At 37.0% G+C, this 17,855-nt stretch overlaps 1 protein-coding gene across 6 annotated transcripts in view; it reads right to left on the bottom strand.

Moving 5' to 3' along the window:
- Positions 1-17,855, bottom strand: part of ABCA6 (ATP binding cassette subfamily A member 6) — a 52,977-nt gene that overhangs the window by 22,345 nt on the left and 12,777 nt on the right. For all 6 annotated transcript variants that reach the window (XM_045182473.3, XM_045182472.3, XM_045182468.3 and 3 more), the window contains 13 exons: positions 15,164-15,311; positions 13,651-13,816; positions 10,289-10,347; positions 9,133-9,243; positions 8,508-8,683; positions 8,187-8,306; positions 7,790-7,928; positions 7,139-7,229; positions 6,185-6,324; positions 4,905-5,021; positions 3,521-3,689; positions 2,965-3,131; positions 744-877 (listed from right to left, as the gene is read on the bottom strand). In XM_045182473.3, the coding sequence (XP_045038408.2) occupies positions 744-877; positions 2,965-3,131; positions 3,521-3,689; positions 4,905-5,021; positions 6,185-6,324; positions 7,139-7,229; positions 7,790-7,928; positions 8,187-8,306; positions 8,508-8,683; positions 9,133-9,243; positions 10,289-10,347; positions 13,651-13,816; positions 15,164-15,311 (1,737 nt within the window). The remainder of the gene's footprint in view (positions 1-743; positions 878-2,964; positions 3,132-3,520; positions 3,690-4,904; positions 5,022-6,184; positions 6,325-7,138; positions 7,230-7,789; positions 7,929-8,186; positions 8,307-8,507; positions 8,684-9,132; positions 9,244-10,288; positions 10,348-13,650; positions 13,817-15,163; positions 15,312-17,855) is intronic.

Raw genomic sequence — 17,855 nt, 5'->3', positions numbered from 1 at the left:
TTTAAATATTACCAAGAGTTCCTGTAATAAACATGTTGGATAACTAACCAGTAGAGCGTCTGCCAAGCAATGTCGTTGCCACATTGAGATTACATTTTTTTAATGATGCACTTAGTTTAGGTAGAACTGAAGTCAATGATACATCTTCAAAGGCTTTTGTTTTTTCTCCTTGTGGCAAGAAATAAAGAGGCAGCTCCATTGAATTGAACTCCCTGTTTCCGTTGGAGACTCAGAGTTCACTTATGATTAGGATGTATTTTCAACTGTCTTGTTCCTGCAAAGATCTCTATTGTTTATAGTCATCGCCCAAATTGAAACATGTTAAGAGAGTAAGCTGAAAAAATTTTCTCAGAGACTTCAGTAGCTATGATAGTATTTAATGCATTTTTTAAAATATAAAAAGCCAGTTTGAGTAGTTAGCCATTGAATAGGATCCCTTTAATTCATAATTATCTTAGATGGTAAGTTTAAGTCCTAATATTTTACCATGTTTGAATGATGCAATTATATTCAGCTACTTTTAACTGTAAAAAATTATCTAATTCAAAAGTTATGAGAGAAAATATGTTACATAAATTTAATTAAGCTCCCCAGATTATTTAACAATGACCTCAAATGATTTTGAGTCAAGTTGCTGCCTACTACCTGGGTTGACCCTCCAGAGGTTTTAAGACAGTGAAAATGTAGCACTTCATTAATTTTTTTTCATAAAAGCAAAACCAAGAAGCGAGAGACAAACATACCTTTTGTTTACCAGAGACTACAATAGCTCCATTGTATGACAGCTCCTCGGGGCTATTTCTGTTTTTAAAGTCATCGATCTCCAAAAGGATATTCTGATGCTTCAGTGACTGTATAAAATCTTCAATATTTGATTCTAATATTAAATCAATAACAGAAGGCCGTATAAAATACAACATATGTCAATTTTAAATGACATACACAATTTATATTTTTATTATGTGAAGGCATATCCCTTTGGGAATGTGGAAGCAAACTCATTGACCTTCTTCTATGCGTCAAACCTTCTCTGTGGTGAGTGAGCTTTATAATTCTACTTAATGTAAGTTAACATGTGACCATTAAGACAATATAATTTGATTTTGTGACTCTTTGTTAAAAAAAATACATTTGAACTCAATAATTTGTGGGAATCCAATAATCGTATGGGGAGTGCCTTGGATTGGCTAGCCTAAAATGGCCAATAATAGCGCCCCTCTCGCTTCTGTGTTCTCCAAATAACAGAAAAGTAAGTATATGTAGGTGTACGTATGAATGTATTTTAACACATCGGTGTATTTTACATGTTTGCATATGTATTACATACATATATATTTCATAAGTATGTTTTTTGTTAGGAAGTGGGAAATGGAAAGAGTGCCACTATCAGACCAAAGTTTTCGATAGGCTCCCAATGAAGAAAACAGAGAAATCAGAGGTGAGAAAAACCCACAGCCTAGCACACACAGGGGCCAACAAATACCAAAGCAAAACCAATTTTCCTAATATCTAAACTCAGCAGACAAATTCAAGGGCAAAGTAGACTCTGGAGTCACCGTCAGGCTGGTTAACTGTTCACCCACACCTGGAACGAGGTGACCACAGGCCCCTCCCTCTGCTCCACCCAGAGCGGGCGGCAGCTGCACCTGTCCTCAGAGTACAAGTCCCCAGATTTACTTTCTAAGGGACATTACCTGGGAAAAACTGCAGGGCAAGTCCCACAGGAACTCCAGACAACGAAAAGACAGAATTTAGTGGAAAAAGGAAAAAGAAGGATTCTCATTTTTGGCTCATTTGGACTTTCAAGTGGGAGCTGAGGACAGAATTGGGTTCTGGTGCCAGAAAAATAGGGTCAAGCGCCAGATGAATTAGGATTCCTCCCACCAGGTGGGAAAGGGGTGTTCATGTAGCAAATAAGCTTTCCTTGCATCGTAGGACAGTTTGCCACACGGCCTGCTCCATCTCTGTGGTCACAGATACCTTAATGGTGACCCACGTTCACCTAGGCAAACAGGGAGTCTCCAATTTAAAGATGGACATCTTATCAACAATCGTGAGGTTTTTGAGAAAAAGGGGAATGAGATGGCATAGAAGCTCCAAACCTAAATGACAAAATACCTAACAAGTGAGCACAGAGAAAAGAAAAAAATACACAAGTGAGCACCATGTGTTGTGCTGAGAGTAACTGGGGAGGAAAACACGTACGGGGTGACTGAAAGGCAAAGAAGCAATGCTAGACCTTGGAAATCAAATGACTAGCCAGCCTGTCAGCTTTAAAGTAGGAGAATGAATAAACTTCACTTCCTAAATCCCACATGGAAACTAACAAGAATGAGAAACAAGTAAGAAGACCACTTTTGTTTAAAGAGGAGACATGTAGAATTCTGAGTCTCAAATGTATGTGAAAAATTGGAGTGGGTGGGGGAACTCTTCAAGAGAGCATTCCTACTCTGAATATATTTTGTTAATATTTTGGGCAAAGACATAAAACCTTCAAAGTTAAATAAGGAGGAGGATTAGCAGTTAGACAAAACCAGTTACCCATCATTGAGGATAACAGGAGCACAGGTACCAAATTGTCTCCAGGCATCTCCCTAGATCCTATTGGATCTCTATATGTCAATGAGCATGTAGAACATTTAAGGTAGAAGTTAAGCTGCTGTCACAGAGAGATCTCAAAAGCCAGTGGTTCAACCTATACAGGAGCTTCTCCTTCACATTAGGGTCATCAGGCAGATAAGCAGCTCTGCTCTACCAGGTGACGTAGTGACCCAGGATCCTTCTGCGCTGTGTCCTTATCCCCATCGCCCCCACCCCTAAACTCAGAGCAATAAGCACAGTTCCTCAGAAATTGTTTTCTATTCATAAGGTCTAAATACACATTTTCTTCTCTTATGATTCACTTTCCCCCCCTCTACATAAAAATAACTTATTTCTAGATTTGAATTTAGTCTTTCTGTTCACCTGTGTTATTGATGATCAGTAGGCTGGTAAGAGGATCTTGGGGAAGTTGTCCAGGAGAGAGGAAATACAATTCAGGTTTAAACTCCCAGTCACTCCTCTGAACTAATACAGCATCAAATATCACTTCCACAAGCACAGGGAACAGTGCGATTCCAAGTACCAATAGTCTATAGTAAAGAAAAATTACCATATGAAACTATAGCAATTGTATTTATTCAGCCGGACATTTCACAGATATTTGTAGAATATCAACTTTATGCCAGCCATAATGATACATGCTAAAATTTTGCAAGTGACACCTTAGCATGCCACATAGTACAAAAACACATCACTATATTAACAGCAGGCAATCAAACTGTGAAAACCAAACAGACCAGTGTACAAGGCTAATCACGTGCTAACTTACAGGTATTCCCACTGACAGTAAAATCAAATGCTGCATTTGTACATGCTCTGGCAGGAATGTTGGGTATTATGTTCTAGTAGTAAATTTTATTCTGGTTTAACCCCTTCTCGAAACCACTACCCAAGAAAACCACAGTACTCTGATACTTACAGAGTCAAAAGTGCTTTCTTTCCGTGTTTTAACTTCAAGAACCGGAGCCGTGCTATGGCGCAGACCTGCCTTCTCCAGAGTTCCAAGTCACCCACAGTCGTCCCAACTTCGGGACGAGGAGAATAAGCTGGCTCCATTTCATACAGGCTTTCTGTGTCTCTGCGCATCTCTGCGAGGTCAGAACAAGTTATGACTGTCATTCTTGAGTCATCACAGTTTTTTCTTTTTAGAGAAAAACTGTCTTAGGATGTTTGTTACAAAACAAACAATGTAAGCAACAAATTAAGTTTATCATGCCCACATTCAATAAACTCAATTATCAAATATTCTGAATTCATGCCAAAAAAGGTCAGTAAACGGTGATCTCATTGTGTCTAGTCTTTCAAAAGGCAAAGAAAGTCCTACAGGTGACAATATTCTGAGGGACTTCAAGAAATGTCCACAGAAACAGCTAATCACTAATGCCTAAATGTCTATTAAGCTATCAATAATGTAGAAGTCTAGGCGAAAGACTACCAGCCCTGAAACCACAAGACCTGTACCTGATTTCCAAATACGTGACTTACACGTGGTATTATTTGGGGCAAGTCACTTAACTGCTCTTAAGTGGAGAATGTGAGGTACAATTTTCTCAGGCGGCAAACGGTGCCAACGACACTCGTTGGGACGGTCATTGCAGAAAAGTGGCGCAAGGTCACCACACTTGGATCAAGTGTCTGGCACAAACCCCTCGTAAGTAACAGCTCTGACTATCACCACCCATTAAAATACACGAGAGATGACCCCAAGCCTTTCCCTCATTTAGACCTTAGTGGACTTTTGTATATGAGCAAGTTAAGAGCAATTTTTATACAAAATATCTGTTCAGAGTTCATGACCCTGATTGGGAGGCTTTCATATCCTCAAAATACGCAAGAAGCAGTGAATAACTGGGGAGAGAAGAAAGCTGCTGAAGAGGAAGCAAATGGCTTCTGAAGAGGAACTCGGTATTTTCCAGGAGCAGTCCCTGCTGAGTCCTAGTGACGACGTCAGGAAAGGGTGACAGCCCTTCCCAGAGCGGCAGGGTCAAATTTGGGATTTTTTTAAATATATTTTTTTAGGTTTTATTTTTAGAGAGAATAAACATCGAAGTGTGAGAGGTACACTTATTGGTTGCCTCTCACACGCCCCAACAGGGGACCTGGCCTGCCACCCAAGCATGTGCCCTGACTGGTAATTGAACTGGAGACCATTTGGTTCACAGGCCGGCACTCAATCCACTGAACCACACCAGCCAGGGCTAGTCATGTTCTTTAGTGTAATGAAGTATAAGACATTACAAATACTAAACTGGTACATGATCATTTGGAAATTGATTTTGTATGAATTGTACAAATGAATTTACCTTGTTCAATAGTTGATATTCCTTCTACGCTCATGAAGACTTCATTCAGAGTTGATATGGAAATGTCGTAACTCATCACACCTTGGCCAGAACCCTCATCAAGATCAGTGAAAAGGTCTAAGGCAACAGACAGGAATAGATACATTTGAAATACTACTGATAACTAAAACTGGTAAATTAACATATTTAAAAGATGACGCAGAATATCGTTCACAAAATTTATACCTTTGCAATATCACAGTAAGCAAAGGCAAAATTTCACTGGAATGCTCTCCCTCTCTGAAATGAGTATGTCAGACCTCTCCCTCTGTCCTCAAACTGCCTGCACTCTATCTTCTGTTCTCAGCTCATGAACTTCCTGCCAATGTCTTTGAGGAAATACAGGCAATCAGAAAGAGCATCATCTTCCCACCTCTACACCACAAATCAACATGTACTTCTACCCACGTTCTGGGTCTTCCTTTTGTACAGGTGGAAGACTTGTAGGTGCTCCCACCAAAGTCTGCCTCTTGACTTGTGTTCTGAATTCCGTCCCCTCTGGTCATCTCAAGGACTTTCCAAAATAATCTTCTCTCTCTCTCTCTCTTTCCCTTTTTCTCTCCCTCCCTCCCTCCCTCTCCTGAACCATCAATTTCTCCTACATGTACTGGGTCATTCAAATAGCATGTAAGGTTGGCCATCAAACAAAGAAAAGATATGCACCCAATTAATTTAAAATACAAAATGGAACCTGTAAGCAGACACCTTGATGTCCCACCCCCATCTCTTCTGCACTCACTTTTAACAGCAAATCTGCTTATTAAGAACACCTGCCCCAAGGCATTGTTTTCTGGGCTCTGTAGTATGCTAAAGCTCATGCTGAGCACAAGCCAGATGGGTCGGAAAATTAATGCTCTGGACACATCTCTTAACCAGTGATAGCTAGGGAGCGGCAAACAAATACCCCAGCTCTCTCACGCCTCTGGTGACATAATTCTGAGCCCCTTACTTACTCATTTATTTCTCCCAGAGGTATTATGCCTCGATTGCTTATTTCCATAACCTGCTCGATTAGGCAAACTTCCCTGGCTTCAGTCCCTTCCTTCCCCCTCTTGTGTCCCCATTCTCCAGTGCTTCTAGGCATCAATTACCAAACAAATGACTCTAAAATCCTCATCTCACATTCTACTTAGGAAACTCAACCTAAAACAAAATCCAAATTCATTAAACAATGAAAGTTGTAATAATAATGTAAACACCTGTTCCAAAATTTCATTCCACTATAATCATATTGAATTTACCTGGAAATTTATTTGTCCTTTCCATAGGCAAAGTATACACAAGATTTTCTTTGCTTTCTGTTTTTAATTTAGCATCAGGGATGTGGTGATTAATAACGGATGTTATTTTTTCTGGATCACATATTTCATTTCTGTACAAACTAATGTTTGAAAGAAAAGTCATTTGCATTTTCCCCAGCACTATCACAAAAGAAGAGCTTTCAATTGAATATCTAGCCTTTGAATACTACTTTACTTAGCTTTAACAAACAAAATGATTGAAATAATAGTAATAAATACATAATGCTATAAATTTGAAAAATCTTCTGACCTATTTAGAGGAGGTGTATAAACTCAGAACAATTATAAATATACAAACAAATACTGGTATTGAAACGATATATATTGAGAAGGAAGCTAAACAAAAGGAGGTGAGAATATTAGAAGAGATTTCTTAGGGAAAATAATTACTACACTAGACTGTGTAGATATCAGAAATCAGTGGCTAATAGGAAAACCTGGCCAACATGCATACTTCATTTGCCCAGAGAGTTTTTGTTTTAATTCTTTTTGCCTGGACACACATTCTGGTTACACACAGTCCTCTCTACTCTCTGCCACCAGATTTACTCCCACTTTTGATACTAGCTTCTAAAATTATTTGACTTTGTACCCTGTGGAAGAGGGGAAACACGTCACGGGATTGTGTGGATCCGCGAGGAAAACGGAGCATGGGAAGAAGATAGATTTTTAGGCTGCACAGAGCAGCCACCTGGAAAGTGGTCCAGCTTATAATTTTGAAATTTTTCTTATCACAATGGAATGTAGAAAAAACATTCAGAAAACATGGAGTGATATAGCTTGGCAGAGCTAAGCATAAGGCCAAATCTCTCTCATAATTGTCTACTTTTTTGATATAGCAGTATTGAAATTTTATATATATATATATACCCAATTTATCCCCAAATGCTTTACCTCAAGTGATATCCAAGACCCCATCTTTTCTTCAAAAAGATAGAAGAGCCTGCACACTTCAGTCTCCCATCGGACATGATCAGTTTTCTGTCTGAGTAAAAAGAAGCAAGAGAAAAGGGATGACAGGAGTCATTTCTTCCTGCTCTAGAAAACATAAACGAGGAGCCAAAGCTCAGGTCCCCAGAGGAGATGTGTTCTGTGGGGCATCACTGTATCTAATATCTATTTGAAAGTTTGAAATACACATTAAAATTGATGCATTTCAAATGAACTTATGAGCTCCAGTTCATTTTAGTGTCCTCCAAAACTTAAAAAAAAAATAAATGAAAAAACAGAAATTACATGAGTGCATTTTTTACTCTTAATGGGATGTGAAAGGATGAGTGGATATTTTATAACCAAATATATATTAAAGCATATTCGAATGTTTAAATTAATCAAAAGCTGATCTGAAAAAAAGTCACAGGTTTTTGTGAGTGGTTAAAATCTAGCAACCGTAGCTCAGTGTGGCAAGGAATTCCACACTGAGACTAGACTCCTGATATCCCTCAGACCGGTAGGTAACATAAGCACATCAAGGCTCTTCTCTTGCCCTGAGAATAAGTATTTCCCAATTCTGTATTGTATTATTGAGACAGAATCAACAATTACCAGCCAGGATGTCAGCCTCATCTACAAGGTTGGTACTCAAGAGGATCACACGGCCTGCTTTGCGTTCCTTGAGGAAGCTCCACACTCGATACCTTGCAAAGGGATCCAAGCCAGCAGTTGGTTCATCTAATAGCAAAACCTACACAGGGTGATGATATATAAAATATGCCTCGCTCCAGTGTCAGCTGTTTCCTGTGATAGCATGGGTAACAATAAACCCCCCCAAACAGTACCTATCCAACCATTTACGTCCGATATACTTATTTTCATAGTTACCCATAGCAGGTTCTCTCTTGATTCAGGACAACGAAAGCTCTGCTACAGTTCGTGACAGAGAGCAGCCTGACTTTGAATTGATATTCCATCCGCGCTCCTCCACATGCACAACGGCACTTACCTGAGGATCTCCTAAAATGGCAATTCCAAAGGTCAGCTTTCTTTTCTGTCCTTCGCTTAAATGTTTAGCAGGGTGATCCTGAATGTTTTGTATGTCCAGCTCCAATAAAATTCTTTGTACCTATAGAACATATACGAAGCTTAAAATCCAAGATGACTCATATTTTATAATTTTAACAGGTCAGTACAGCAGGAGGTGTTTTCAATAGGACCTCAGTGCCCAAACTTTACGCATAACGGGACAGGTAAATACTGAGGGGAATTCTGTGGCCCTGACTTTACTTGACAAAAGGTTGGCAGTTTAATTAATGCAAAGATATACCTCTTGATCCACTTCCTGTGGGTGAATCCCTTTAATCTTAGCAAACAGCCTGAGGTTTTCCTTCACAGTAAGTATGTCAAAGTGAACATTGAACTGAGGACAAACACCAGTTATCTTTCTGATTTCCTCCAAGTCTTGCATTTCAGAGAGATTTTTGTTGTAGATGGTAACCGATCCTAAAAATAGTGAAAAATTAACATTGGCAACCTAATACATTTTACTGATGCTTGGAGATCTTATTTGTGGAAATAATTGCATATATACACAAATATCTAAAATGATGACTTGATAATTTGTCAACAAGTACTAATTATTCTTAACACAAATTTATGCTCAGAGTAGTGTGTATTCCCACTGAAATGTACCATATCAATGGAATAAAGATAATAATTTTCAAGGAAATTTGGGAAACATATTTAAAATCATATAGTTCTGATAAATTACTTTAGATAAACAGACATTATTTTCTCTTAAGCAGTTAAATATAAATCCAAAAATGAGAAAGGCTATATATGATCTCATTCTATTATCAGACGTCTTGCCTTTGAGAAGTTGTTTTTTCTTTTTGTTTTTATGGTTTTCTTTTCTTTCTTTTTTCTTTTTCTTTTTTTTTTTTTTTGCTCACCTTCTGTTGGAACAGACAACCCATTAAGGATGTTTAGTAATGAAGACTTGCCAGCTCCACTATGACCCAGAATTGCTGTGATTTGACCTTCATATATGTCAAAGAACAAGCCTGTTTTTAAAATAAAAAGATCAACATCTAAGAGAGCATTCGCCAGGCCTAGTTCTAAAGACAGAACAAGAGATGTATACACTTTCATATTCATATATGCACATGAATGTACACCGGAAGTAAGTGTAGTGTGAATATTTGGAATTAGAGTTAATTTTATCTTCTTCTCACTCCAAACAAGAAGAAATCCTGCAGAAGTTGAAGATGTTTAGACATAAAGGCCCAAGGTTATTGATGAGTTAGAAAGTAGCTCATAGTGTGCTCTGGAAATTAAGATAATACATTTAAAAATACCTCAATCTATCCTTGACTGAAATTAAAGAAAGAAACCACAGATCTACACGCTGCTTGAGAAAAACCTGGAGTGAAAATAAACTTGCTGATACAACTACATTAAATACTCAAAGATCTAATCTCAAAGGAGTAAGTAAGATGAGTTAAGAGGTGCAACATTTGCTAGAAAATATACACAATATAAACACAAAGGACAGAGAACTCTCAACCTTCAAGAGGGTATATAGCTCACTTAAAATTTTGTTATAGAAAGCTATATTTATTAGAATATTTAGTATCAGATATGTTGGTTCATTCAAAACTATAAACTATATTTGTTATGAATATTGACTTATGAAATGTAATTCACACACAGTGATGTTACTTATCTTGTTTTAGTTCATCTCACCAGTATGTGTGAACTATGGGGTTTTCTGGCTAGCACAAAAATATTTATCAATTTTAAGTCTAAATGTTCTTTCCTCATAGTGCAAATAAAATATTTGTTATAGCAAATTCATCTTAAAAACCAAAGTGGAGTTGCATTTTTCACTGTATGATCTCATTTTTGTAGATTAACAGATCCATGAAGTATCCAAAAGGATTTTACATCCAGTTTTTAATCATGGCTAATTTCTACATGATGGAATTAGATTGTACATTTTTTTTAAATTTCTTTCTGTTTTGCTTGTCTATATTTGCTAATTTTTCATATTGAATTTTCCCCATTTTTTGAAATAAAGAAGTCAATAAAACAAATGTTTTTCTTTACCTTTCAATACTTCCACTTTTCCAGACTTTTCTTTATATTCTTTTCTAACATTTATGATTCTGGAATGACAAAAGGGGATGCTTACTTAGACAACACAGAAATAAAAGTGGTGCAGATCATGAACAGCCCTGGTGAGAGGCAGTCAACCCCTCTATGTGAAATAAGGGATGGCCACCACCTGTGTCCTCAGGGAGACAAAGACTTATTTTTGATCAATCATTTCTCCTAAAATAGGCAATAGCATTCTCTTTGGAAAGTTATGATCTGTAACCATCCTCATTTTCTTGAGTCTTAGAACATCTGGTGTTTCCCCCCTCTTCAAGATTAGTGCCTTTATCTGCATTCTGTAACCATTACCTCCTAAGCCCTCTGTCCCCTGAATTTTCCTCTCTGATAACTTCTGTTTGGCTAGTAAATCTGCTTTAGATATGGTCGAATTTCTCTCTCTCCAAATCTTAAAAACATTCTCAAAATAAAAGTGTGACTTTGACATCTCCACTTCCTCACTTCCTCATCAATTAACTCTGATCTGGCTTATGAACCCACAACCCTAGTGCTCCTCTTCACACGGAAATCATTAGTGGCCTCTTGATCACCGAATGCAACAAATACTTTTCCGTCCTTATGTATTGGGTTATGGGTCACCACTGATGACTTTCTCCTTGTTAAAAGTGTCTGTTTTCAACGTGGTGAGAATTCCATTTTATTGGTTTTCTTACTACTTTTCTAAATGTTCCTTCTCTGTCCCTCTATAAGGCTCTCTTCTTTCATCGGACACACCATCCTGGTGCTCCACAGTGTTCTCTTTGTACAGCATGGCTCATCTCACTCTAGACTCCGTCGATGGGCTATCTCATTGATTCTCGTGGTTTCAACAGCAACCTAATGTGGACCCCATCCTTGCCTCTGAGATTTGGTTCACACATTTAAAGGTTTGCTGGATTTCTTCATACAAATTTCTCTCTCTCTCACACACACACACACCTCTAGATCAGTGCTTGTTGAACTTAAATGCACCTTGGAATTCCAAAGGGAACTGCTGAAGAAGAAGGCAGGAACCTGGCTCAGAGAGATTAGAGATATCATGGCTACATAAGACCATGTACAATGCATCTTCAAGTTCAAAAGGAAACAGAGTTTAGTCGCCTTGTTTGCTGAGCATGAATGAGAATAAAGGGAAGGACACTTATTCAACCAGGACACTGGTGGTGGGTGGGATTATGCCAAAGAGTCTGGAAACTTAAAAGAAAAAGACTTAAAAGGTGCTGAATCTGACAGGGTATTTTATTTCTGATACAGGAATGGGAAGATGTTCCCCAAATGCCCCAAGATGTGCCCCAAGAAGGAAAATTGGGGGATGGAGGGCTATGGGTAAGAGGGAGCAAGTTGTGAATACAAAGTAGATAATTTTTGCAGAACAAAGATCTTGATTCTAGTTAGAACGCTGGAAGATTTTCTCCATACTGCCAGACACATACAGCTAAGGGCTGCTGAGGAAAAAGGAGGAGTTCATTAGTATACAAAACAGAGGCTGTCTGGGAACTAATATTTTAGTACCTTCTATATCCACACAAAATCAAGTTCGCACGTTGAGACTGACTGGGATGGATTTAACACTTGTCTTGTGATTTAACACTTAGTGGTGGGGAAGAACAACCATGTTTCTAAGAAAGGGTTACAGTGAAGAGAGAGATAAGACTTATGGACTGGTATCTAGTAGCATCTAATGTTGGGAGGTAAAGGGTAATTTTAGGCTGCCTTGCAGCTCCAGAACCTAATTTCAGAAGAAACTGGGTGTTGGCCATTGTCACAAAAAAGCTGTAAGTTGGGCACCTAAGCCTACATTGCTACGTTGGTGTGGATCTGGGGTGATGCATCCCACAATGGAGCCCAAAACTATAATGAATGAGCCTTGGATCAGACAACTTCCCTGATTTGTCAGTGACCTCCACTTTCCTGTAGGATCCAGAGAAAGAGACAAGGATGTCCAGGGCCAACCACTGCAGAGACTGGTCAGGGTTGGAGTGGAGAGAGGACGGGGCTGCGTGGGTGAGAACATTTCACTTTTCTGTCTTTCACAACAGTAAAACAAAGAACATTTTCTATTTGTGTAGCTAATTAACCCTACGACTCTCTTATATGATTGGACCTGAAAAGTATTATAATTTGAACAGTATATATATAATATGCGTCTGTGTGTGTGTGTATGTGTGTGTGTGTTCTCAGCTGAGGAAGAGGGACTGATGACATTGAAATAGAGTTTTGGGGGAATTATTCCATGCTTAGCCTTTCTCTATTGGACAGATGTTCCATGGATGGGGAGGGGTTGCCCCTCAGAAAGATTAACAGAAAATTGGGCCAGAATTAGAAGGAAGAAGCTGAAGTACGTGGGTTCTCCTTCTGCTCTTTGTTGCAGAAAGAAAAATTTCACTTCCTAGCTGTAGTTCCATTTTATTCATCTTCCTTTGCCTACTTATATCTCTACAGTAGCCAGAGGTTAAGAGCATAGATTCGGGAGCTAGACTGGATGCCAATCCCAGCCTCCCATTTTTGAGTGGGTGACATTGGGCTAGTGACTTCACTCTTCAGTACATCACTTTTCTCATTTTTAAATGGGCAAATAGAAGTGCCTGCCTCATGAGCTTTCTTTGAAAATTAACTATGTATCTCACACATGGTAAGCACTATATGAATATCTGTTAAATAAATAAAAGGTTAATATTTAAAACTCTGATTCTTTAAGTTTAGTGCATATTAGAAAAATCTACAGGGCTCTTTAAAATCCACAGGTACTTGGGTTCAAGGTCACACCTCCTGAGTTAGAATCACTGGCGGTGGGGGTCCGAGAGCAGATATTTTAAGAGCTGCTAATACGAATCTGTAACAAACAACTCTACAAAGTAGACATTGCTCTTCTTTCCTAGAGGACACTGAGAGTCAAAGAAACTTATTTGTTTTTTCAAGATTACACATCAAATAAGAGGGACATGTGGTATTAAGATATAAAATTGTGACTCCAAATATCTTACTTCTTCCATCATACCATATAAGCCAGACGAAACTCTGGAGGAAGAAATTCAGAGAAAGGAAAGAGCAGGTATAAAAGAGAGGTGGGGGACAAGAGACAGAAACAAGGAGGGAAACATGATGGAGGGTGATGTGGTAACAGTATATGGAGCTAAGCAAAGAGAATTTTCTTGTCAAGTAACAGCTAGGAGACACTGGTGATGATGGCAGTGGGAGAGTTCAAAGCGATGGTCACAAAAACAAAGTTCTTCTGTATTTTGCCTCAGGCTCACCCTCTTGCTATTGGTTAATAATTCATTAGCCTTGCACCCGTATATTACTGTACGTGTGATTACCTGATGGCCTCTTTTCCATGGAATACTGGAGCTATTGGTTCAAAATAATCAGCAGAGGGATACTCAGGATCAATTTCTTTCTCAATGATGTTATCAGTCCTTTGGTGTTGGAAGCAAGATGATGAGCTCAGGAAAAATAATGGAGAATAACGGCGGTCATGTCCATCTAATTAATCAAGAGAGAATAAAATATTGGATCAATAATAAAACAATGAGCAAAGAATCCTTGTTCAAAATGGTGCAGAATGTCTTAGACTTTTAAACACAATAGAGAGTCTTTTCTAACTTCCTATTACTTAAGAGTATTAGAAAGCTCGATAATTAAGTGAGAAATGAAAATCCAAAGGAAATAACACATTATTACAAAAGTTAAACAACAGAACTTTCAACAAAGCATAAATCCAAGGTTTGAATAAAATGTGGTCTAAAAGGTATTCAGGGCAATAAAACCAAATATGTGGGGGGAAAGGTTTAATATGGTATAAAATTAATTGTAAACATATTGGTGACCTTAATGAATTGACCACAGCAATAGGATGGAGCATAATACTGAAGTGTACATGGTACATGAATTAAGAGTACACGGAGCAACTTTATTTGTTCAGGATGAATATATAGTTATTTTCTAGATTTAAAAAAAATGAAGTAGTATTGGTTATTGAGAGCCTTCAGCTATAAACCAGAAGTGATAGAAAGACACGTATACATAGAAACAACCTTAACTACAGTCAAAGTGGAAGGAACATAAACAATAAAAAGACAAGAAGATTGTACGAGGAAAAAGGTGTTTGGATTCTAGTGTATGTGAGGGAATTCTGGGCTGATGTGAAATTTTTGGATGTTTGTGAGAGAAAGGGATTCTATCTGGGTATACTTCTGTAAACACAAACAAAATAAGAAAACTTTCCAGAATAATGCTGAAAATGTTCTCTCAAATCTTCACTTTGTGATTTCCTTAAGGGATGGATAACTCCCCTTCTGAAATGGTCCTCCCGCAAACACTGGGGAGTGAGGAAACCTGATCATTTCACACCTGAGGTTCTTTTGAATTGTATTTAGCTGGCAAGCTGCCCCATGATTTTGTAAGGAGAACAAACATTTACTAGAAAGTACTTCACTATATCATGGCCCTACCCTGAATGAGCCAGTGCCATCTAAGTTATTCCAGCTCATTTGGATACTAATCCGAAATATCATTCTTTGAAAACTCTTCAGGGATCCTCGAAAAAGTAACATTATTTAATACTATATAATTATAATATGTACTAACATTATCATTATTATATATTTATAAGGTGTATCATTACATTAAAGTGAGAAGAATGATTGTTTTTACATAAATATATTTTTCAGACCATTAGAACTATGAAATAAAAATAAGGAACTTATTCAGCCTGTGGTGGGAAATACTTGTTAGTCATCATCTTTTTAAATATATTTATATAACCTTAAGAAAAAATCTTTAACATGGTCAATATTTGTAGAGATCAAAGAAAAATCCACTATTACTTACATGGGAAGATTTTGTCAAAGTATAATGCCAATACGAAGTACAAAAAAGCATCAAAAGCCAATATGAAAAAAGTTGCTATCATTATGTATGAGTCTCCTGACGGATCCGGAAAAGTTACACCATTCATATTATAATCCAGGTGGATAATCTATGATTCAAACAAAGAAAGTAATAAATACTTACATTAAATAAATAAAAATGCAGTATAGCAGCAAGGATTATCACTTCATTAAGTAGCTTTTTCAAGAAGCCCTTTTATGAAGTTATTAAGAAACTGCTCTTATTTTATAGCAATCAGAGGAATATTAGAAGAAAATACCAATTTCTAAAACATGCAATGTTTTAAGAATGAAAATTTAAATTATAATTCATTTGCTGGTTTTCATTGCAATATTACAAAATATTTATGCTATGCAACAAAGAAATACAAATCTTAGAAAAAATGTAGAGATTTCTTTGAAGTATCTTAATTAGAATACTGATGAGAGAACGTACCTCTTTTTCGAGTCATTACTGCAAATAAAGATTTGTATTTATAGTTATTTATGTAATAATAGCTACTATGTTCTAGGCACTGTTCTAAGTACTTTTTATATTATCCCATTTAATCTTCATCATGACCCTGTGAGGTAGGCCTTATTATTTTCATCTGCATTTTACATAAGATAAAAAAGAAGTTAAGTGACTTAAGTGGATGAAGTCAAAAATCACATAGTGTGGCGTGGCAAAGCTAAATCATACAGGAAGTCCAGCTTCCGAACTCGGTGCCTTCACTAGACACTGCACAACTTCTCAGTTTATGTTAAAATGTTAATTAACACTTAATGGAAAAGTTGACTTTATTCTAAAAATGCAAGGTTGACTTGACATTTGAAGCTCAATCAATGTAATTCAACATGAAACAGATTAGAGTATAAAATAATGTCAACCTGATGGATACTGAAGAAAGCATTTGATAAAATTCAGTATCTGCTTATAATAAAGAAAGTCTCCTTACAAACTAAGATAAGAGTTCTTCCTTAATCTGGTAAATTACCAGACTACGGAAGACCAACACCAAACATAATGCTTAATTGAGAAATGTTGAAAGCTTTTCCTTTGCCTGCATTTCCACTCAACATCGTACTAGTGGTCCTGATCTGTGTGCCTTAAGGCAAGAAAAATAAATGACTGACAGAAGGACTGCAAAAGAAAAAAAAACTGTCATTATTTGTAGACAACATGATTATACTTAAGAAAGTCCCCAGATAAAACCATGAAAAATACTCAGTTTAGTAAAAGAATATAGCAAGAATACTGGACACAATGCCAATGTACCGAAATCAGTTGCACCTCTCTACCTTAACAACACACACTTTGCAATAAGAATGTAAGCACAGACACTATTTATAATGGCATCAAACATATCAAATACTTTGAAATAAATCAAAAAAATGTGCAAGACTATACTGAAAGGAAAACAATTACTATGGGAAAATTCATATGAAGATATGTTTGAAAAGTGTGAACTTTCTCCAAATTGAAAAATTCAACTGTATCAAAATCTCAACACCTTTGCACATACATACTGTTTGTGTATAACTTGATAAGTCAATGATGTAACAATGATAAGCTACATTGCAAAGAACCTAGAATAGAAAAGACTCTCTTGAAGAAGGAAAAAAAGTGGTTGAATTGTTGCTACCAAATATCAAGACATATAAAGCAAAACCATTAAGAAAATGTGACAACCGTGCAAAGGTAAATGTACAGGCCAATACATGATTGGTTGAGTTGTAAACCGGCCAATACATGATTGGTTGAGTTGTAACAAAAGAAACACTGCAATTCATCTGGGGAAAGAATGGTCTCTTTAATAAATGGAGCTAAAGCAACTGGATTTTCATGTAGAAAAATTAATGTTGCCCCTACCTAGAGATTCACAAAAGTTATTTTGAAAATATTTTTATATCTGAGTATAAAAGCAGAATCAATCAAGCTTCTAGAATAAAAAAGTAGTAGAAGAATATCTTTGTAATCTTGGGGTGGGCAATGATTTCTTAAACAGACACAAAATTACTCTGTATAAAAGAAAAACTTGACCTAGTGGACTTTATCAAAATGATGAACTTCTGCTCATCACACAAAAGCACCACTAAGAGAGTAAAAATGTCAGGAAGAAATAATTGTAAAATGTCATATATTCAGCATGTATAAGGAATTCATACATAGCATAAGGAAAAGATAGAAAACTTAGCAAAATATGGTGAAAAGGCTTGAGTCAGCAATTTATAAGACAGAAAATCCAAAAATATATCATTAAGCAGGGGAATACAAATTAATTCCATGATGATATATCAAAACCTTTCCACCAGAATGGGTACAATTTGAAAGACTGACAATACCAAATGTTGGTGAAGATTTGGAGCAACTGAAACTCGGAAACACTATTGGTGCAAAAGTAAACCGATGCCACCACTTTGAAAAAACATGTGACAATAGCTATAACAATCAACATGTACAAACTCTAGTTCCCACTACTCAGCTCCTAGAGATATACGAAACAGAAATGAATGCCCACATTTGCTAGGTAATACGCATAAGAAATTTTTGCAGTTTTTAATAATAGTTAAAAACTGGAAAATATTCTTATCCATCAATACAAAAATCAACAGTATATTCACACAACAGAAAACTATATAACACTATACTA

Source organism: Desmodus rotundus, chromosome 9, assembly GCF_022682495.2.
Source record: "Desmodus rotundus isolate HL8 chromosome 9, HLdesRot8A.1, whole genome shotgun sequence".
In the NCBI taxonomy this organism is placed as follows: domain Eukaryota; kingdom Metazoa; phylum Chordata; class Mammalia; order Chiroptera; family Phyllostomidae; genus Desmodus; species Desmodus rotundus.
Note: the sequence above shows the minus strand (reverse complement) of the source record. Positions and strands in the feature narration are given on the sequence as shown.